Below are 22,999 nucleotides of genomic sequence, written 5' to 3'. Positions count from 1 at the left end.
CAGTCTCTCAGTTTTATGCATATAGTACCTGTTCTTATTCTTCAGAGATAAGAATGGATGAAGGAAACAAAGAAGTAGAATGTAGAAAAAATGGAATTAAAACCAGATTTTTTTTAAAACCAAAATGTGATGGTACTTGTACATGTATGAAGTATCATAAATGAAGTTCCCTAATCAATCAAAATTGGAACTAGCAGAAGAGAGATAGTACAGAGTTGCTTGGCAATGTACATGTAGTTGAGTTGCCCAAGTATCGTGAATGAAGATCAAGACCAGCAATTACAGACTTGTAAGGTACAGAAGTCTTGAAGGGGTATCGAGGTTTGAGGTTTGCAGCCAAGTAACAAATACATCCTTTTGTTTGCTCCTTTGGTGTAATAAAAGGGTTTTATATTTTGAGGGCATTTCAATTTTACTGATGTCTATAAACTCTCAATTATGTTGTGATAAATATTATTGCTAGTATAAATAGATGCAGCTGGATGGATGTGAGTTAACTTAAATCTTGCTTGTTACAAAGTAAATGTTAATGGCAATGTATATGTTGCATAAATATGTTCAGTACAGAGTTGTAGTTAATTGTAAATTAACAGCTGCAAATGGAAGAAACAGTCTGTTATTATGAAAAACCATAAAAATTAATTTTCTCTTGTGTCAGGATAGAAGAATGTCTGTACAGTGTTCTGTTTTCCGGTGGTTAGGCTGCTTCCTGGTGTCTCAGCCAGTATTGCTGGTTTCATGCTGTACTGGCTACACGGGCACACAGCTTCTAATTCAGGTAGCAGAGAGGAAAGCTGGGGGGTTGTTCCCATTTGTGCTGTAATCTGTATTATCAATTTAGTATGCTGTATTTTTCTCAAATCTTGTTTTCTGTGTCTATCGCTTTTTCTAGTTTAGTTTAAAGTTCTTCGGGGCTGTGTTTCTACAGTATCTTGATTTTTGGGTTAAGCATTTTCAAATGTTACAGAAGTGCAAATAACACAACCACATGTGCATGTGGTGGAGTAGAAATGACTGGAAACGTGTATTTTCTTATAATACTTTTAAAATGCAGCTTAAAAATGCATTCATGTCGTAAATATTTCACTTGAAAGATTAGTGTGTTTGCTGGGTGCAGGGTATGGCCTCATAATTTTCCTGCTTCTTGTGGTACAGTATCTTTCTTCAGCACTAAGTATGTGCCCATTTTGAAAAGGGGCTAGGCGTTGCAGCACAGAAGGTGTCTCGAGATATCATAGAATCATAGAAAGGTTTGGGTTGGACCTCAAAGATCATCTAGTTCCAACCCCCCTGCCATGGGCAGGGACACCCGCCACCAGACCAGGTTGCCCAAAGTCCCATCCAACCTGGCCTTGAACACTTCCAGGGATGGGGCATCTACAGCTTCTCTGGGCAACCTGTTCCAGTGCCTCACCACTCTCACAGTGAAGAATTTCTTCCTAATATCTCATCTAAATCTACACTTCTACAGCTTAAGGCCATTACCCCTTGTCCTATCACTACATGCCCTTGTAAACAGTCCCTCCCCCATCTTTCCTGTAGGCCCCTTCAGATACTGGAAGGCTGCAATTAGATTTCCCTGGAGCCTTCTCTTCTCCAGGCTGAACAACCCCAACTCTCTCAGCCTGTCCTCACAGGAGAGGTGCTCCAGCCCTCTGATCAACTTTGTGACCCTCCTCTGGGCTCGTTCCAACAGCTCCATGTCTGTCTTGTCCTGGCGACCCCAGAGCTGGATGGGGTAGATGAATGGTGGATGGTTATTATCTGAAACAGCCGACTTCTTTTTAATGTAAACCGAAGCGTATCAATAGAAGCTGATTTCACACCTAAATTCTCCTGTGGGTGCTCTTGCCACTGAGACAACAGAAAGCCTATGTTGCTGAAATAAACCAAAACCAACAAAACTAAAACCTCTTGTGAATTAAGATGTAATAAAATAATTCCATAGAAAATATGACTAATGCACTAATCTGTATTGTACATTAGTTGACAGTCTCCTGTTTTTATGACTGGGAGATATTAGGGGGTTTATTTTCTTACATATATGAGAGAACAAGAAGGCATCAAGCAAACTGAGTGGAAAGGTTAAGAAAATTGAATTGTACATTGTAAAGCTTTGCTCTTTGACAGACTTTGTTTATTTATTAAAAGTTATCCCAATTGTTTATTTTCTCTCGGTTCTAGAAAGTTGATTGGAATTCTGCAAAAACACTGATGTTTTTACTCATCACTGATTTTAGTAGTGACTTGGGAGTTAAGACTATGCTTAATTGGTCAAATTATTTATTTCTTTATAATTTATGTGCATTTTAATTCAGATAAAATTACTTTCTAATGGTAACTTTAATCAAAATTATTTAATTTTTAATTCCTTTTATTGGAAACTTTTTATTTTAAGTAAGTGGATTGACAGAACAACAAGGTGGCAGAGTTCTCTGAGATATTTTCTGTCAGCTAGAATTCTTGATGCAAACTGGATCGAGTCCTGTTGTAAATGAACTTTAAGAGGAAATGTCTTGGTTTCACTTTTTTTGTAATATATGGTAACTTACACTAATTGCTTTTTTGTAATCACAGCGTGATCTTTGCCATTTTTTTAATATTTGTGCCCTTTATAATACTGGTGGTTTTCTTTTTCCCTTTAGGCTATCAATATCACCATCCCTCCAAGATGAGTAACAGCCATCCCCTTCGTCCGTACACAGCTGTGGGTGAGATTGACCATGTTCACATTCTGTCAGAGCATATTGGTGCTCTAATGAATGGGGAAGAATATAGTGACGTTACTTTTATTGTAGAAAAGAAACGTTTTCCAGCACACAGAGTGATCTTGGCTGCGAGGTGCCATTATTTCAGGTGAAGTATAGCTCTTTGTCAGGCTCACAGGAAATTTTCATGCAGATAAGATAAACATTGTTTCTCTATGAACTTTTCACGGTGTAATCATCTGTCCATTGAGTGTGACCTTTTCTGTGTGAATGTTTCCCAGCCCATCAAATCATTGTGTCCAAATACAAAAAGATAAATACCATGTCATGATGTTATTCTTTTGACCTTCATTAAATTGGATTTTGAAGGTAGTTTCACAAATTCAGGAGAAAGATAACTTCAGAAAAGTTCTGCTGTAAAATTGTTTTGATTTCTCAGAGTATGGATGGTGTGCTTCTACGGAGTATACACAATTAGAAAGTTTTTGATGCGTTGGAATTGAGTATTTAAAGAGATCTGACTGATACAGGTTAGAATATATATTTTAAAACTAGGAATAATACTAATCCAGCTTTTCTAAGAGCTGGGCATTTTTCACACTAAATGTAATTAATAGAACTTCCTGATAATTATCTTCCAGTTAATTTTATCAGAGGGATAATAACTAAACTAAAATGTGAATGTAAATTGTGTTCAAACTATCATATTTTAAATAATAATTGTAAGTACTTTGATTTTTCTCAAGATACAGGATTTCAACAGAGTTGCCATTGCTGGGTTTAGAGTAAGGAATAGAGGATCAAGAATCCTGAGATTTGCTAACCTGACACTGCTCTTACAGTGGCACACTATTTGTTTCACTTGTTGTCTGACAATTTTTCTTTTTTTCCCCTTTCTCGCTGATAGCATTATATTTAAAAAAAAAAAAATAGTATGAGAATCATATCTCAATTTGTGCTTCGCAAGCTATTGTTCAAAATGGAGGTGGAGCAATTGTTGTGTAGGACAAAAACATGATGCATTAGAATATTATTCTTGTGCAGCTGCTTTAAGAGCAGAAGCTGCACTTTAAATGCCAAGTATAAGGCTTTTTCTTTTGTAGATTCTTAAACCATATCCCCTTTGTATTCCCCTTGCTGTAAATAGTCATTTATTCCTTTCTACTTTTTGCCTGGTTTTTATCAGGATGTAAATTTCTCAAATTTTATCTTCCTTATAGAGCATTATTATATGGTGGAATGAGAGAATCTCAGCCTGAAGCAGAAATTCCTCTTCAGGACACCACTGCAGAAGCATTTACCATGCTGTTGAAATATATTTACACTGGTCGTGCTACACTACGAGACGAAAAAGAGGAGGTTCTCCTCGACTTCCTAAGCCTAGCACATAAATATGGGTTCCCAGAACTGGAGGATTCCACGTCTGAGTATCTTTGCACAATACTTAATATTCAGAATGTCTGTATGACATTTGATGTTGCCAGTCTCTATTCTCTTCCCAAATTAACTTGTATGTGCTGTATGTTCATGGATAGAAATGCCCAAGAGGTGCTCTCCAGCGAAGGCTTCCTGTCGCTTTCTAAGGTACATCTTCTGTTTGCACCTTTTTTTCCTTAGAAGTGTTAATTTTAATCTGTATACAAATTCACGATAAAATACTAACGGGGACACCAAATGCAAGTTTATACCTTAGCTTAACAGGTAACATTTTATACTAGTGAAACTGTGACTGTTGGAAATGTTCAAGCCAAGCTGAACTGAAAATCTTGGTGATATGTTCTGAATTTTTTTAGGTATTTAATTTTGACCAGTCAATATAGCTAAATATACTAAATCCGATGGAGTATTCTAAAAGATGGGAGCAGGCAATCTAATCTTAATTTAATTTATCTTTTTTATCTGTTCTTGAAATAATACAATTTGGCTTCTGAATGCTGCCCAGGGGATATAAAGATTTGAAGATAGCAGAAGATACCCCATTCTATTAATTTCTTGATATAAGCTGCCTCAGTGATGGGTGATTTTCTACTGTGTAAGCTGAAGCATTCTGGCGCTTGCTGTGGTTTATATTGCTGATTGTCATCGTGTTCTGAAATTCCATAATATGGTGGTGGTGTAGGGTGTTTTGGGGTTTTGTGTGATGGTTTTGTTGTTGTTGTTAGATGCATAAATATTTGTGCCCAAGTCAGGCTGTTCTGTGATGTTGAAATTTTCCACTTACTCTAGAGTGTTTTTTGAGCTGGGCATAATAGTGATAGAGTGTTTTCAAGTGGTGTTCACACGAAGCAGTAGAGCATCTTGAATGAATGATGATTTAATTATTTTTTTTAGTGTTTTTAGTGGAAAAGCTGTGATAGGTCTATTCCTTGAATAAGTATAAGACGCTCTGCTGACTGACTTATTAGTTGTCTAGAGGAAAAAATGTTTTTTTCTCTCTACTGCACTCTGTCATGCACAGTTTGTTAAATCTGAGCTCTGAGAGCATGTTGTCAATGAAGAAATTGGCAAACATCATTCATCGGGAAGCACATACTTTATGACATCTTTGGCATAACCAGTCCTGGTATATGAGAGAGATTTATCCTTTTCTTAGGGAAACTCCTAATTATTCTGCTAGCTAAGTGAAAATCAAAGAGCTGCTCAATTCTTTTTATTGTCATTTTGCAATGAGTGGGATTTTTGCATGAATAAAAGCCACTGAAGTTTTTACCTGCTGATTCTGTTAGTACCAAACGAGGAGGGGGGGGAGGGATTTCTGATCGTTAGAAATAGTTTAAAAAGGTGATTCCAAGCCACACTTTATTTTTCTCATCAGTGTTCTTAAGCCTAAGTTTAAAGGAATGTTTTGAACTATACTGCCAAATCCCCAAATCACTTCTTATATTCCAAAGTAAATTTGAAGTAGTAACTAGAATTAAATTGATTTGATTAGTTGTCCACATTTCAATTGTGACTTATTTCTCCCAGTGGGTTTGTAATATTCCCTATTATTTATGTGATGGCTTCTATAATTCTTGCATAAGTAACTAAAACAAGCTACAGTTTCAGCTAGTCACTCCTTTGGAGATTATTTTTAATAACTGCAAGTTAAATACCCATTAATTTTTGCCTTATTTTAATTTCTTTTTTTTTTTTTTTAAAGTAAATTTAATTTTATTTCTGTTTATTTGTGGATTTTTTTTCCACAGGCTGCTCTTCTAAGTATTGTACTGAGGGACTCATTTGCAGCTCCTGAGAAGGACATTTTCCAAGCTTTGATGAATTGGTGTAAGCATAACCCCAAGGAAAACCATGCTGAAATCATGCAAGCAGTACGTTTGCCACTAATGAGTCTAACAGAACTACTAAATGTTGTAAGACCTTCTGGATTGTTGTCACCCGATGCCATCCTAGATGCCATTAAGATTCGTTCTGAGAGTCGGGACATGGACCTCAACTACAGGGGCATGTTAAGTAAGCATCAGGTTTTTTTGTTTGGTTGGTTTTTTCTCATTTAGTGACTATAGCTGTCTGGAGGATATGGTTAGTTTGTGCTTTGAGTTTTTAGCTATTATTATGTATTTTAAAAGGCTTACATAATGAAATACCTTGTTATGTACTGTTCTTGCCGTTTCTATTCTCAAATAATACTAGTCAGCGTGTTTTCTTGCTTTGTATCTCAGATATTACTCAAACATGAATATTGTAATAAGAATGTATTTTCCTACAGGAAGTGCTATTTTAATAGAAAAGCTTTTGCAAAAACATTAAAAATAAAACTGCATTGGCTGCGGGATATTTAAATGGTTTTATATTGATAGTGACTTGGTTTCTACTTCATGAAGATTTTCATCTTTTCTCCACTACTTTTGATTTTTCTCTTACTCTTTGCATGCTTGTCCAAATAGTATAAACAAGTCTTCCAAAACTGTATTAATGGAAGCCTAAAAAATATGAGAAGCCTTTTATTTGACACTTGTCTGTACTCTGTTAATTCAACAAGAATATCTAACACTGAGCTTTAGAAATACATTGTTTGCTATCTAATGTGTGATTTATAGAGTATTTGCCCCACAGCAAACAACAAAGTTAAATGTTCTTTGAGAGCCTGTAGTCTGTCAGTCATGCATGATGAGCCCTGAAAATAACAACTGCTTCCTCAGAACTGCATCTCCACTTTGTTCTCTCTTAGAAGTTACAGATATTAATATTTAAACATACGAGTTTAAGATTAGGATATTGTAAAAGTCTTACCATGCAAGACATGTTGTTGCCAGTGCAGTAGATAAATTTGAAAGAGTTAAATGGTGTTTTCTGACTTCTTTTTCTGTGTATTTATGTTTCAATAATAATATGCTCCTAATCTCAAAATTTCCAGCTTTGTCAAAGTCACACCTTTTTAGAGAATTGAAATTCTGTGTTGTTTTAGTATGAGTTTAGGCTCTTGGGACTTTTTCTGTTTGTAGAAACATTGACGACCACTTGTAATTTCATCATTGTACGTTTGACGGTTTTACGTAGTAGTACTATGATACAGTTAAAATTTTACCACTTCAAATTCTGTTCTTTAGATGTCAAACTTAACATCCTGTTAAAATTCATACTTCTCTTGCCAATCTGCCTGAAGAATTCAAGGGCAACTTTTAATCATTTAGCTTTCAGATCATGTTTTCTAGAGTCTCTCCTTAAGCAAGATTGTTAAAAATGTCTTTTTAACAGGGTGGTGGTTCAACATACTGTTTTGCAGTTGGAGTTAGGCATCATTATCCCCCCGTTAATCTTGATGGAAGATAGCTGTTCTTAGGATGTAACAGGTTTATTACTGTGAAATGATGACATAAAAATCTTACTTTACCATGTTGGTTCAAAGCCCAAGTAGCCAAAAATTGCCCATTTCACTCAGTTTTGTTTAGCTTTACAAACAAACAAACAAAAAACCCAGTTGAAATTAGAACAAAAAAAAGAGGTATGGTGAGAGGTTGATCACACGGAGATACTAAATGGACCAAAACTTTAAAACCAGGAGGAAAGTGATGATTGAATGAAGAAGGTGCAATAAAATTTTGTAAAATCATGAAGGGGACTGAGAGTATAGATACTACATACCGGTATCTATACTAGTAAATACTAATAAATGGTCACTACTTACTATTACCATAAAAGACCTAGGGATCATCAAATGAAATGGAAGAAGCAAAATTTCTAAAATGCTTCCGTCTTTTTTTTTTTTTGTCTTTTTTTTTTTTTTTTTCCTTTGTCTTCCCTTGAGCATGTGTTTGCGGCCAAGAAAGGATACTGGCAATAAGTCTTTGTTCTGACCTAATACAGCTGATGTTCAGAACATCTAATTTGCAGTATTAGAGTATAAAAGTTAAGCAATTACTTCCTTTTCTTCTTAGTACCAGGGGAAAACATTGCAACAATGAAGTATGGAGCACAGGTTGTAAAAGGGGAGCTGAAGTCTGCTTTATTAGATGGGGATACTCAGAACTATGACTTGGATCATGGCTTCTCTCGACACCCAATCGATGATGACTGCCGTTCTGGAATTGAAATTAAACTAGGCCAGCCGTCAATAATCAACCACATCCGAATACTGCTGTGGGACAGAGATAGTCGGTAGGTGCCAAGCTGACATAAAAAGGGAAGGTAATGCATTATTCTGTACTGGTGATAATAGATCAGTCCAAAATAGTCGTTAAAGATTTTATAGAAACACCACGATACAGTGTTGGAGATGACAATGATGAGTTTTATTTGAAAAGACTGTGTTTTTTTTTAAATGCAGCTTTGGTTGGTTACACACCAGACCATATTTTGTGATACTAAACTACCTCATAATATTTCAATGTATTTTATGTGTCTTTATTAAATAATTTATATTACTAATGAAAGTTTATGTAATTTAAATGTTTTTAATTGTTTTCTATTTGCCACTTAGTTTTCAACTGCTTTTATTTCAGTTTGAAAAACAATATTCTAGTTCTTTTGCAGAAAACATATTTTTTACATATTCACATTCCAAACATTGAAGGATTGTTTGTTCAGATTTTTTCAATATGTTAAGAAATAACACACTTTGACAATAATTCATAGATAGTAAAATTTATTTAGAATGTGAATTACTGACTAACTACAGTAGTTATTAGAAGCCGCTTCATGATGAGACTGAAGTATTAACTGTCATGGATGCCTTAGCCAATTTATGCTCAGCTACTTTAAATTACTATGGAATGCATGAAAGAACAAATCATGCATTTTTGAGCAACTGAGTGACTGCTTAAGTAGGAAAATTAAAAGGTTCTTTTTATCTGACAAATTGAATATATTAATTTTATAACTTGCCATGCAGGTATTCAGAAGCAATTTTCTACTAAACCCAATAAAACTAGCTACTTATACTTTTAATACATTATTACCTTTCTGATAAAAGATTAATTTTATATTACTTCCAGACAGTTTAGAATTGCAAAACAGTTGCATTTTGTTTTCTTAACTAAGCCGTGTTATTTTAGAACAGCATACTAATGTTTTATTGATTTTTATTTTTATTTTTTGTAAATTAAATTATTTTTAAAATTTAAATTACAGTTATTAATCATTCAAAACAAACTGCATGAATTTTTAGCTATTGAATTGTTTCAAGTAAGTTCTCCTGATTCAGTTCGACTGAAATTTATGCTTCTGCTCTATTCCTTCTGGAAAGATTGAAAAGTTAAACTTTGAAGGTACAAGGACCTGCTTCATACAATATTATACTACTTGTCCCAGGTGATCAATTGAATTTATAAACCAATTCTCAACCAATTTTATAAAATTTGAAAAAGTATTAGAGACTTATTAATAATGACATATTCTCTAACAATTTTTAGAGAGCTTGTAACTGGTAAAGTCCCCCTCACCTGCAAGGCATAGATCAGCAGCTGCTGAAACTCAGGGTAAAGCCCTTCTTGGGACAATTTATTAAAAAAATTATCTGTTGCTTGGAGTCCTATGCCCTTCCTCTGAAACCTGTAGAACAAACCATTGTTAGTGGCAGAATATCAGACAAGATGGACCTCTTTTGGGTCCATCTTTGGGGTTTTTGTCTTCATAAAATACTGAGGGTACATAGGTTTAGGATCTAGTTTCTGTGTTATCCTGACTTTTTTGTTTTTCTGTGAAAAGTTTGCTGTTGGACTTCCTTTTTCTTCTTCTCAGGTGTAGTACCTGAATTGTCAGGTTTTTCCCCCCAGTAGCTCAACTGTCGGAGATAAATGGAAAAGGAGACATTTGGAGTATTTTTTCCAGTTCTGGGCTCCTTAGTATAAGATACTGATGTACTGGAGTGAGTTCAGCAGGACACCAAAATGATGAGGGCTTGAGCACATGATGTACGAGGAGATGCTGAGAGAACTTCCTTTTTTTAAGAGGAGAAGGCTTAGAAGGGGTAACTTAGTGCTATTCACCTATTTCATGGAAGAATATAGAGAATACAGGCCCAGACTCCTCTTACAGCTGTGTGTGCTGAGGAGGGCAAAGAGTGGTGGACACAAACAACAAGATTTTCTAATAAATATTAGGAAAATAATTCATAACGGGGTAGTTGAACATGGGAAGAGTTTGCCCAGAGTGGGCATGGATATCAGTCCTTGGAGGTATGCAGAACTTTACCAGCCAAGACCTTAAGGAACTTGCTCTAAGATTGTCCTCGCTTTTTCTAGAGATCTTTTCATCTTGTATACTCTTTTAGTGTAAGAATTGCCAGCACTTATCTGCATCTTTCTCATGGGATACATGAATAATGTCTCCAAAGGAGATGTTTTAGCAACTGTTCAAGTGCGTGATGGCTTCTTATTGAACATCTTTTTAAACTACTTAGTCATTTTAACTGTCTCTGTGAAGCTCTGGTCTGTTGGATATCTTTATAGAGATAATGTACATTCTTAACAGAACCAAATACAAACTAACAGATGTGTGTTGTGCCTCTTTTTAGAGGTGTTATTAACAGATGAATTTTAGATATAAAAGTGCTAAGGAGACTGGCTGTCCAAATTACCTCTGCACAAAAGATGCTATCCTTAAGAAAAATAAAAGGCAGAGTAGGCATATACATATGCCTTGTGTATGATAACGGAACTGTATTTTTGAGATAATTTTTCTTTGCTTGGTACCTTCAGAAATAAACAAAAAATAGCATGTTGTGTATTGGTTGCAAATTTACTTTAGCCTAGCAATGGTGACATGAGAATCCCTAAATTCTCACCACCCAGGGGACAGACAGTAACTTTTGAATCCAAGCTACTCAAACTGTAAAATGCTCGAGCCTAATTTGGTCAAATATGCATGGGTTAGTAATAATAATATTATTGTTGCTAAAACACAGTGCATTTATATGAGTTGTGAATATTACACATCTGGTTGGTGTGAATGTGAAAGCTGATTATGCAATTGCCATCTTAAAGACTTTGCATTACCTTTCTAAGTGCATAAATTGCTATTAACAGTGTTACCTAACATTTTAAGAATTTTGAAACAATACCACTTTAGACATCTACCCCTCTAAGTCCTTGGCAAAAAATTTGAAATATTCACAAAGGCATTAATGTTTAACAAAAAATGTCTTTGTAGAACTCTGGAAGAGCAACTCTTCCTTTAGAACTCAGTGTGAAAGGAGGATAAGTGCTAACATTGTGCTGTTGAAATGCCTGTGAATGTTGCAGACTAGTACATTAACAGAAAGAAAATATTCTGAAACATATTTCATGATTTGCTGATCCACAAGTGGAGTTTCTGCCTTATTCTGAGTATCACTGTTGTAGGTATAACATGGAAATAGCTGTGGCTTTTAAGTTTTAGTTTGGGTTTGCTTTTTCTAACAGCAGACTATAAGCTAAACAATTGATAAGCAAGAGGAAGACACAGATTGTGTTGGTGACTTTTATTTTTTATTTTTGATGAGGTAATTTTGGGGTGTGTAAGTAAGTAGTGATAGACTTAAGGTCAGAAGTGAAGAAGAACATCAGCGAGAAAATGATCGTAAAGTAAATTTGCGTTTTTCAAGTGAAGGGTTTGAATTTGCATTTTTGATCTGCGGAATGCTTTTTGATTTTTCTTTATTGATATGGCAATAGAAATAACTGTATCACTGGTATTTTAGATTTATTCCACACAGAAGGAATACAAATGATTATTTTTATGACTGAGTTGAAAGTCTCCATTGCGTTTTTTGAGGGACAATGGTCTCATCTAATTATTGCAGATTCCAAGTGGGATATTTTTAAGTCATTCTGAAAACATCTCTAAACATAACTGCATGTTAGTTTATTTTCACAGCTAGTTTGAAAATAGGGATCTCTTAAAAATCTTAGATACAGGCCTGTAGGTAGGAACAAATAGCCTTCCTTTCAGCACAACTGAAAATCCAGAAGAAAGTGTAAAATTTAATACCTAAGATGTGGCTGCTCGTATTCTAACCAGTGTTTTTGACAATCCATAGGTCTTATTCCTACTACATTGAGGTGTCCATGGATGAGTTAGACTGGATTCGGGTTATCGATCACTCTAAATACCTCTGTCGGTCGTGGCAGAACCTGTATTTTCCTGCCCGTGTCTGCAGGTTAGTTCGTCAATGTAATGTTTCATGGCTATCGTTAAATAACGTTGACACCAGAATGAGTTGCTGGATTTTGCTACTGCATTATGTGTTTCTGATAATGTATAGTATACACAACTTTCATCAGCTGTCTTAAAAAAATAAAATCGTCTATCTTGGTGGATGCTTTTAAAATATAAATATAGATGATAAATTGCAGGCATCTTATTTTGAAAACTCTGATGCTTCCATCATGTGTCTCTTTCTCCTTCCTTTCTTTTTTTCTTTTTTTTTTTTGAGTCATACTTGCTCTTTGTCTTGCAGCTGATGTTTTGGGCTTTTTTTCCACTAAGTAGTAAGCATCATTCCTTGACTGCCAAAATGTTAAAAATGTGTTTACATATTTGCTATACAACTTGGAAATGTATTTTTATATTTTATATATTTTCTGCCGTTGCATTGGAAGAGTGTTTTAAGCAGTTGTGAAAGAGAGGAAGGGGACAGTTAGGACTAAGTAGATTTGAGCAATGCTTTGTGTAAACCAAAGCAGCTCAATGGGCTTAATCATTATAAAAGCGATGATATCTTTTTACTGTAGGTGCTGGGAATTCTGGAAAAGGCTTACGATCGCATTGAAGCTGTCTAATCCAAAAACTGAATTGAGCTCATTGCTAGAGAGGCCACAATCTGTAGATTCCAAAGGTGTTAGATCTAACATCATTAGATTTTGGGTCTATGACTCAAAAAAGGAAATGTCCTGTATTGTGGTAACTATTCTGTAGACGCAAACTTTTTAATCAGTGCAGCAACTCTGGGAATCCCCAAGGAGGGGAAGTGCTTTCTTTTCCCCAAAGAGTGACGTCTGCAACATAGGGTTGCTGGCAAACAGGTGTAGTCTATGGGGAAAGAGTCTGGTTGGTGGGTCACTTGCCTGTCTCTCCTCCTCAGGTAACTATTTCTCAGCCTCCCTCTGCTTTTAGTAAGTCCTTACTGAATGTAACTGACTTGAAATTTGTTTTTCCTGATAAAAACAAAGGCATTCTCACCTTTTCCTTGTAAGGTTTATGATTCTGATGTTCCTATTTTCTCTTTCTGAAATGGTTGGTGCTGTCCTCTTGTTGGTGTGTATACCTGATAAATTTTTGCTTAAAGATGTCTGTGATAAATCATCTAGCAGTAATGAAATGCGTCATGGAGTTTATAAGTGTTTTACATTTCCTGGGGATATCTTTTTTGTGTGTGTGTGACCTTACCTTGGTGCAGAATAGACAGATTGTTAGTAAGCAGACCTTTTTTCCTTCCATCATATTAGCAAGAAGATTTGAAGAGATCTAGGGTATTATGGTGGGACTTCCCTGAATCATCTTTCAAAAGACCAGTGATTCTTTGGCCTCATCCAAAGACTTACCTGAAAGTGATTTTTGTATTTCAACATCAGTTGCTCTGTTTGTCATCCCCTCCCTCAGCTATCTTCATCACTGCGTGTGTCTGCACAATGTTTTGAAAGCATCATTGTTCTGCTTTAGTGAAGGCTCTTTGTAGCCTCGCCTGAAAGTGCAGTGAGAGAAGAGTGGAGAGGAGGTTATTCCAGAGTTTTAGGTGGTACCTTACTTTTTTTTTTTTTTTTTTGGCAAAAAATGACCTCTTGTATGGTCTCTTAAACCTCGGTAAGTCCCTTGCCCTCTGTTGGAGGAGCAGATTGCCAGGAGGGAGTTAATATCGTGTGGTGTTTTTGTACACACAGCTATATATTATCTACTTAAATGCATGCACAAAACACCTGGAAACCTCCCCTTTGCAATTTTATTTTAGCACATATTTGAAGTATACAGTTGTCCAGGTAACTACAGCACAGATTTCCTTATCACATAGTCCTCATGCCTCTCACTTTTCCTGTTCTGCTCCACGATCCCCAGTAAACCTGTTATTTTCTATAAATCTCTGCTCCTCATTATCGTATCCACAGAGTGGTGGGAAATTCCCTGGAGGTGCAGCTACTTTGAAGAGCAAGTGAAAGAGCTAAAGAGAAAGTCATGTAGCAGCATAAGTTTATGAGTACTTATTGTTAAGGAGCAGTAACCTTAAAGCAATAGGAGTTCTCGGTTGTGACTCAATGTGATAATTCAGGGTAGTTTAGGTAAGACTGTTCTGTAATCTCTCTTTACATCAGTGAATTGAAGCCTACATTATATTGAGTGCATTTGCCAGTCGAGTAAAAGTACTGTGACTATAATTTACTGTTCTTTTTATTTTTTTTCCTGTAAATAAAAAGAAAAGGCTATTTTAAATGTAATTAGAGACCTAAAATTGCTGACTTTTTTTTTGAGAAGCTCCATGTTAAGAACTATGTGTTTGTTTGTGTTAATGTAAATAGGTCCAACTTGAAGGTTGGCTCTGCTTTAATTGGGGGTTTGGACCAGCTGACCTCCAGAAGAGAGGCTTTGAGTAAGGGAGGTTATGTACACATACATATTAGTATTTGAGATTTTTATTTATCTCACTTTTAATTAATATTCTGTAGAGAAAGGAGGACTGGATTATTTCTTTCTGCCTCTAAATACATAATCACAAAAACCTCAACATAAAGTAGTTTTACTACTTATGTTTACTAAGTAGTTTACTTAAATGAGCTAAATTAGTTATCTCTAGGATACTAACATACACAAAACAGTAATCCTAAAATACATAATTTTTTGTCATCTAAAAGAGATATGATCTCCAGCGTTGTGAGCACAGATTGAAAATGTGAGCTAGTATGAGATTGTCAGCATGTATTCTTTTAATTTCTGATATTCTGTTTTTATAGATAAGTCTTGTGTGCTTATCAAAGCACGGGTAAGTTTTAAGTGTTTTATATGCTCTGTCTAGAAAGAAATTGTTACCAGATTATCAACAGATAATGAAGAACACCCATTATTTCATTTGAAATTGTAAATGCCTGCTCCATTTTTAAAGGAAGTCTGTAATGCAATTCAGCAAATCACTCAGATTTTATTAACACTACGTTAATAAATACATTATTTACATCCAAATCTAGTTATGTTTTCATATCGCTCCACACTGCTTGTGCTGTGTACTCTTGAGTCAGTGTGACAAGTCCCAGTCCCAAAATTCTCCTGTTCATGGCCAGCAGTACTGAGGAGTGCATTGCAAGTATTGTGTTTTGCTCTGTCTTCTTGCCATTTATTTATTCCCCTTTTGTCTTAATAATGCAGATAATAATCTCTTTGCAAGCAACAACTGAGGGAACCATGCAGCAATTTTTTTTAAAGGTTTGTATGTGTTGTCAGTGGAAGATGCTGGACTAAGTATCTTTTCACAGTGCAGTTTCTTACCCGTATAGATTTGAGATAGGTGGTGTTTGGGGTTTTGGTGAGTTTTTTAGTTGTTTGGTTTTTTTTTTAATTTTTATTTTTGAAAAAGTTGATTTTAGCTCAAAGTGCTTTATGGCCTCACTATATAGGATGACTTCTGAGTAGTAATGGAAAATTGGAGACTAGGGTTATTGACTGTGGTTTTTATTTACACTTTTTTTGAAGCAAAGGAGTAGAATGTGCCAGATTCTGTATGCATTGTTGAAGGACACTCTGTGTCTGATATACTAGAGCAATTGTTGAAACATAGAATATAAAGAGAATATGAGCCCTGTAACATTAGGCAAGGTTAGTTGCCTTTCTGAGTTTCCTTTCACATAAATATTAGTTGTACAAGGTGAGAGCTGTCAAGGGCTGAACTAATGTGTTCACCTGAGTTTTAAGAAGCTATTCAAACATTTCCATGGGCATAAAAATTGATGGGGTGTATCTTATATTTGCATGGTGCAGGTCGGGATTTTTATTTGTTTTTTGAAAACCTTTCACCTTCCTCTTAAGTAAATTTATCCATTTTCAACTCTACAATCAATGCCTCTTTCAAACTAGCCAGATGAAAAAACTGCAACCTTCTGGCAGTTCGTTGGTAAATAAAGTAAATAATTTATACCACAATGAATTAAGACCAGTTCAGTCTCTCTAACAAGTCATTTATTGTATTATGTGTGTCATAGTCTCTATCATGACTTTGGGTTTTTTTTGATATATGGAGCATTGTGGAATATTCACAACAGTGTTAGAGTTAGGGGCATTGCTGTGCTTCCCATGAAAGATAATTTGTACTTGGCAAAGCACATACTAGGCCATCCAAACTGATTAGGCAGAATCAAGTAAGTAATGTAAGATTATTTACACTCTTTTCTTTTTCCTGTTACTTACTTGTATGCTCCAGTCTATGTTTTAATAGGTTCAGAATAACTTTTGCCAGCCATAACCTTTGTCTAGATTAATAGATGGAATATGGAAGGGCAGTGATGAAAGACTCTGAAATCCTGTAAAGAAATGGAGATGAGAAGATTGTTTACGCTTACTCACACATAGAAGATGATTTATTTCTGATTTGTAGGATGTAATCTCTGATTTAGGTATACAAGCTAAATTGTACAAGGAAGATTATTTCTTAGGCATCGAAGCTTGGTGTAACAGGTGAGAAGGTGTTGCTGTATTTTTTTTTTGTTTTGTTTGCTGGGTTTTTTTGGGTTTGCTTTTTAGTAAGAGAAAATGCTAGGTATAATACCTGGGCTTTTTATTGACATAACTGTATTTTAGACTTTTAATTTTTGCTTTAAATACTTTTAGAACAGCCATATACTATGCAGAAAAAGCAAGTAAGAGAGTGGGATTACAGGGTAATTTTTTCTTTATTGATATGATACTGTATTTTTTTTTTTTTTTTTTTTTTAGAATTTCTTTTGGTGCTAATTTCATTGTTAGCACTTGTATAGCAATTTTCATGTCGAGCTGAAGACTTTCTTTAAGGGGAAGACGGGAGATGGAAAATAGTCATGTAAGCAGGTTCCTGTCACAGTTAGGAACAAGTGTCAGGTTCATAGTTATTCCAGCTTCCTCTTTTAATAGTTACGAAGATGTAGAAGAGAATGGTTGTGTATTTGTTATCCTTCTGTGGTTTTTTACTGATTTTTGAAGTGAATATTTTTCTTTCCTATTTCCAAATATTTTTAATATGTACTTGTTAAATAAGTCAACTGTTTACCCTGTCTTTAACCTGAAAAAGTTAATACCATCTTCTTGATTATATTAAAAAGTTAACTCTTTCTTACATAGCACTTAGTCCAGAGTCCTGACAATATTGAATTGTGTTGTGTTTCAAGAAATCAGTGATAAAAATCACAAAAGAGCTGCTTATAGGGTATTGTTCATAACCCACGTGGATATTTGTTTGAATATGGGTAAGCAACAATAGTACATTAATGGAAAAAAAAGGCAGATTTTGAAATCGAGGTAGCAGTTAGAGCAGTGATTCTAATGCACAGCCCTCTTTTTTGGAATAAAAATGCGCAAATACATTAAGTGGATGTTAATACCTCTAAAGATCTTTGAACAGGCAATGCTATTCACTGTTTTATCCTTCTCACTTTTCTTTCTCTCATTTTTGTTTTGCGGCTTCATCTTTTTAGTTTGTCCTAGACCACAAATTTTGAAGAACTTTGTTAAAGCAATTACCAGAAAATGAACAATTTTGAGATATCAAAATAAGCAAATGTAGCCACAAGGTGTCACTATAATAAAAGTTTAAAAGACTTACTGTCTTTCTGTTTAAACTCCTGTAGTAAAACTGTTTTTTCTAGTGTATGTTGTGCTTGTGCACTAAACTGCCCAGATCTACAGAAGCGTTCCAGTTTTTGCTATAGAGAGAGCAAGTACAGAGATGGTACCTTAAATCAGAAGAAAACTCTCAATGCGTTTGCCGTGTTTCATCTGACATTGGATGATGCCGAGTTTTAATTGGGGGTGGGTATTTGCCCAACCAGACCAATTTATAGTTTGAAAAGTAATGCTATTTTGTCAGTAACACCAGAATTTGAAAAAGATAATGAAAGGAGAAAAGGGTCAATTTTAATCTGCATTTGCTACTATTTCATTGTCTTATCTCTTCTTGAGATATTCTAATCTTACTAATCAAAGGGAATTATTAATTAATTATTACTGCATAAATTTTTGGTCCTAAAGCATGTTTCTATTAAAAGAACTGATAGATGCCTGTAGAATAACGCTGAACATGTAGGAAATTGTTTAAGCGTATTCTTTTTCCACTTTTTTAAAAATCTGTTTTAAATTGAAAAATGTTGAGGTTTTCTAATACTGGTAGGTTGAATTAGTAGTGTTATAATATGTCTAAGTGTTCCATGTTTCCCTTGAAGTACTTGGCTGCTATAGAAAATGCGGTGTAGAATTATTTTTACTTTAGAAGATATACTTGTGTATTAAATGCATTTATCAGTGAAGAGAGAATTTCTTGCCTTTTATTAAGCATTGATGATACTGGGTGGGGTTTTTTTGTTCAGTGCATCAACAGTTTTTGCAACCAGTGATTATACCATTCGTAGTCCTCTGCCTGAGTGGAGACAAATTAAATTGTAGGGCCTGTCCCCTGAGCATTGAAAAAAGCAAAATGTAAAAAAGAGTAAATGTTTCAGTACTAATGCATTTCTAAACTAAGAAATGTCGGTAGTTGTGCACAATTATTTTGCAGGTAGTTACATGCAGAGAGATGTGTTTTTTCAAGTATAGGCTAGACAAGATTATTTTTTTTCTTTAATTTTCTTCCGGGCTAGGCAGCCTCAGATTACCTGTGCTTTATGCTGGTGATGGTGCAGTCATTTTATTTTTCTTTCCACTCAGGAGAGTAACTCATTGAAATTAGTTACTGATTAGGCAGCAACGTCTCACCTTCTGCCTTACCAGTAGGTCTCTGACATCCCTATCTGTAGTAGGTACCCATTTTGCAGTTTTCCTGTGCTTGGTGGAAACTTAGTGGATAATAATTTGCCAAAAGGCATTCCAAATATGGTTCAGTTTAAGAAGATGTTGAAACAAGCGAGGTGTTAACTCTTGAGCAATTGAAGCATGGTCACAGGTACCTGAAATAAACTGAGAAGAAAGCAGTATCTGCAGATCTATTTTAGCACTAGCTTTTTTAAGCAAGTAATTCTGCTTTCTTCCCCAGTGGAGAACAGTTTAGAAAAAGCACATAGCTATCCAAAAGAGGCTTTTGAACATTGTTTTAACTTAAAATGCAACTCTACTACATCACTGACTTAACTGAAATACGTAGACTAAGAGTTGCTGGCAGGAGCTCTGGTAAGGCCTTCAGTCAGTCTGAAAAGCATTTGAAAAGATTTTCATCACTAAGTCATTTATATCCTTAGAAAAGGACTTCTTACAAATGGAATAAATAAACTGGGGCAACTGAAACTGTCTTTACCTTCATTACTGCACTGGAGAAATGCATAGGCGACATGTTGATTAGTTACTTTATTTGTACTGTGCTTTGGGAAGCATTGACTGTTGTGTAAGTATTTTGTTTCTAACTGGGCAGATATGCTGATATTTCAGAGTTTGGGGCGGGGGGGGGGAGAACAAGCCTTGCTGCATAATACAAATTATCTTTTTTTCCTTTCTGGGTAACTGAAATCTTAAAATCTTGCCCTAGTTCAAATATGTATGTAATACAGTGATAATGTAATGTCTAGAGATAAGTAAAAAATTATCTTGGTTTGTATTACAGAAACGTATTATTAAAAGAAAGCAATTTTGAAATGTCACTCCAGACCTTTGAGGGTTTTCACTGATGTTATTTTCACAAAACAATTTTCACTGCAGGTGTACAATTTTCTTTTTTGTGGTTTTTTTTTTTTTTTTTTAATGGAGTGAGGAGAGGAGCTAAGCAGTCTTTCTAGTAGAAGTGGTCATACTGAGGAATCTTTATTGGCATGTTTCCAATACCTTCCTTTTTAACTTTGTGAAATACAAGGAAATGATTTCCTGAAGTCTCTGTTTTAGTGACTAGGTGCTGTTTGATTTTCTTTCTATCTTCCAGTGTTTAAATATCTTTTTTTCCCAGTATGTGTTCAATCTGGCACTTTTTTTATTTTCCTAAGATAAGGCAATTGTCTCAGATTTTTCAAACAATGTAGATCATCTACACAGGATCCAAGAAAGCTGTTGCCTCGTCTGGGACAGAGTGTTTATTGATTTAAAAGATCCCTTTCTTCATTGCAGATAATGTGTACTTTTGATCTTAAGCTTGCACCTCTAATTTCAGTTCCAAATGTGGTCCTAGTGATGTAGAATCTCCTTTCTCTACAGGCATAATCAATAACACTTTCCATCAAGAACTATATCAAGGCAGCTTTTTTCTTCTCAAATTCCTTCTCTGTTTCTGCCATAGTAATTTCAGTTATCCTAACCTAAAGAGCCCAACTCAGCTTTGAGGAAAAGCAAAAAAGCTAGTGTGCATTTAAGCTGTTGATGACAACCTGCCAGACAGCTCATCCTCTGAAAATGAGTATTTGTCTGAAAAAAAGCGTGTGTAGGGGGTCAATATAGCTTGTATAGAAATACCTGAGAAATGTGAGAGAGTGCCTGCCGATCCAGTTTGTTGGATATGATTTATAAAAAAATATAGTCTGTTCTGTTATTATTTTTTGGTTTCTAGTTTAGAAGAAACCATTAACTTTTTAAGGGATCTAGATTACATATTTCTCATGTGTGACATAATAACAAGCAGGGGTTTTTGTAAGATGGTTAGAATTTCTATGTATTCTGAATTTTGATGTATTCATTGTGAGTTTCTTAAACTGTAAATTGTTTCTAGGTCTTTTTTTTAAGCTCTTTCACCTCATAAGAGATCTGACATAGATGCAAATTATCAGTAGTTATTCTGCTATACATAAAGATACACCTAAAAACTAAATTATCAAATTGTTCATAATAATTCTACAGCAAGTTGTGTTTTAAAGGTAATGTTACATAAGACAAATCCGTGTTTAAAAGGCATCATCAACACTTTTTTTTCTTTAAATCTACTTCTGTGATTTCGGTTACACTCCAAGAGCTAGAATTGACTGTGAAAACTTGCCATGTGTATTTACAAAGACAGGCTTTTACAAAAGGAAATCTTGTTTTGCCAAATTTGTAAGAATTCTGGTTTATTTTAGGTTGTTGATCAGTGATAGCCTGAAGTTTTTTGATGTTATTGTATAAAGTATTTCTCTTTTTCCCCATTTCTCAGTAGATAATGGGCATGGTTTGTTGATGTGTGTCTGAAACACTGTACCACACTTAAAATTACACATTATGAATATTCAAATTGTATACAAAAAACAAATAATACACTTGGATCACTTTTCAGTTTCTAAGTTTATAAAACAGCCATCTGCCAGCCAACACTAGGCCAATCTCAGTTGTGGAGTAATTTGGACGACGTTAAAAATTTTATAGTAAAGCAAATTTGTCTGTGGTTAAACTTGATTTTTTTCACAAACCTCGTCTTATATTCTGTGTAGCACTTTTTAAAGGTGTAAACCAGTGTATGAATGGGAAAGCCATAAACTAAACTGTTTTATTCAGTGTTCTTTTTCTGCTCAAAAGAAGCTTGTAGAACTGGTGTTGAACTTGAGCTTCTTGAGCTTGGATTGTACTTGCTCTTTCTTATCTTAGTTTCAAGTGGGAGGATTAGGGGGATAGTTCCATTTGATGTAGCTTTTAAAAATGAAAGGAATATTCACCTCCTAATACAGGAGAAGATAGGACACAAACAGTTGAAAATTAAAAACCAAGCTGAAAAGACCAATAAATAAAAATTAACAAATTGGGTCTGACAGCAAATCAAATTTATAGGAAATCAGACACGCTGTGAAAGTGTGCATAAGCATCTTCAACTGACAGAAATGAGTGTGTGAAGGAAAGAAAGCAATGGAAGAGAGAGATCACACAGAGAAAATACAGCATGTTTGGGGAAAGAAAAACTCAATGCAAGTGAAAAAAGGTTTTAAAAGATAGTGGGTTTTACAGTAGGGATAATTACATGAAAACCAGATGTGATTTATCATTTTTAGGCTGCTACTGACAGCAGTTAGTGTATTATTTGTAATGCCTTCTAAAAGAGAGAAAGAGTGATCTTTATAACAGATTCTGCTTTTGGGTTTTGATTTTTACCACAAAGCACTTTTTACAGCTTTATATTTTCATGCTTGTTTTTAATTTGTAAGATTGGGACACATTTCCATACTTCACTGGAGATATAATAAAGATCTTTTAGGAAACTTTAGATACTGTAAGTCACATCATTAGTGATCAGTAAAGTAGTGGCTTCATTACTTTTCTTCATACCATTTTATTTGTTGTTTGTATTGGGGAATAACAGCAGTGATGCAAGGTGTATTAAGTATTGATTTCTAAATCTGTATTCTGTTTGATTCAATTATCCTGTCTCTTCTAACGACAAATTGCAAAGTTGGCTAATCAAGCTGCATTCTCATTAACAACCTAAGGGCCCTGTTGAGTCAGACCAAGGGGGCACCTAGCCCTGTGTCCTGTCTCAGACCCCAAGAGCAGGAGATGCTGGTTAGGGAGAGCCTATGAGCCCGGCCGTCCTCAGTGTTCCCTTCTCCTTACACCTCTCCCTGTCCCATTAGTGTACTTGGCCTTTCATTTATCTAAGGTCCTTCTCTGATCCGGCGGTTTCCAACTGCTTCCACAGCTTCTAGTGGCAGCAAATTCCAAAAGCTCAGTAGCCACTGCATAAAGCAAATGTGCACGGCGCTCTCTTGTGTTCTCGGCACCCCTCACAATGATGTGCAATATTTCAGTGATTTCCCCACCACCTCCTGGCATTTGGCTAC

The 22,999-nt window shown here is 35.2% G+C and overlaps 1 protein-coding gene across 6 annotated transcripts in view; it reads left to right on the top strand.

Moving 5' to 3' along the window:
• Positions 1 to 22,999, top strand: part of BTBD9 (BTB domain containing 9) — a 124,392-nt gene that overhangs the window by 6,325 nt on the left and 95,068 nt on the right. For 2 of the 6 annotated variants that reach the window (XM_075749003.1, XM_075749006.1), the window contains exons 3-7: positions 2,646 to 2,711; positions 3,929 to 4,292; positions 5,897 to 6,161; positions 8,087 to 8,306; positions 12,166 to 12,285. In XM_075749003.1, coding sequence (XP_075605118.1) covers positions 3,948 to 4,292; positions 5,897 to 6,161; positions 8,087 to 8,306; positions 12,166 to 12,285 — 950 coding nt within the window. In that variant the 5' untranslated portion in view covers positions 2,646 to 2,711; positions 3,929 to 3,947. Of the gene's footprint in view, positions 1 to 2,645; positions 2,857 to 3,928; positions 4,293 to 5,896; positions 6,162 to 8,086; positions 8,307 to 12,165; positions 12,286 to 22,999 lie in introns of all 6 variants that reach the window. The other 4 variants (XM_075749000.1, XM_075749001.1, XM_075749002.1 and 1 more) reach the window with 3 other exon arrangements.

This window comes from Balearica regulorum, chromosome 3 (assembly GCF_011004875.1).
Source record: "Balearica regulorum gibbericeps isolate bBalReg1 chromosome 3, bBalReg1.pri, whole genome shotgun sequence".
Classification (NCBI taxonomy): Eukaryota; Metazoa; Chordata; class Aves; order Gruiformes; family Gruidae; genus Balearica; species Balearica regulorum.
Note: the sequence above shows the minus strand (reverse complement) of the source record. Positions and strands in the feature narration are given on the sequence as shown.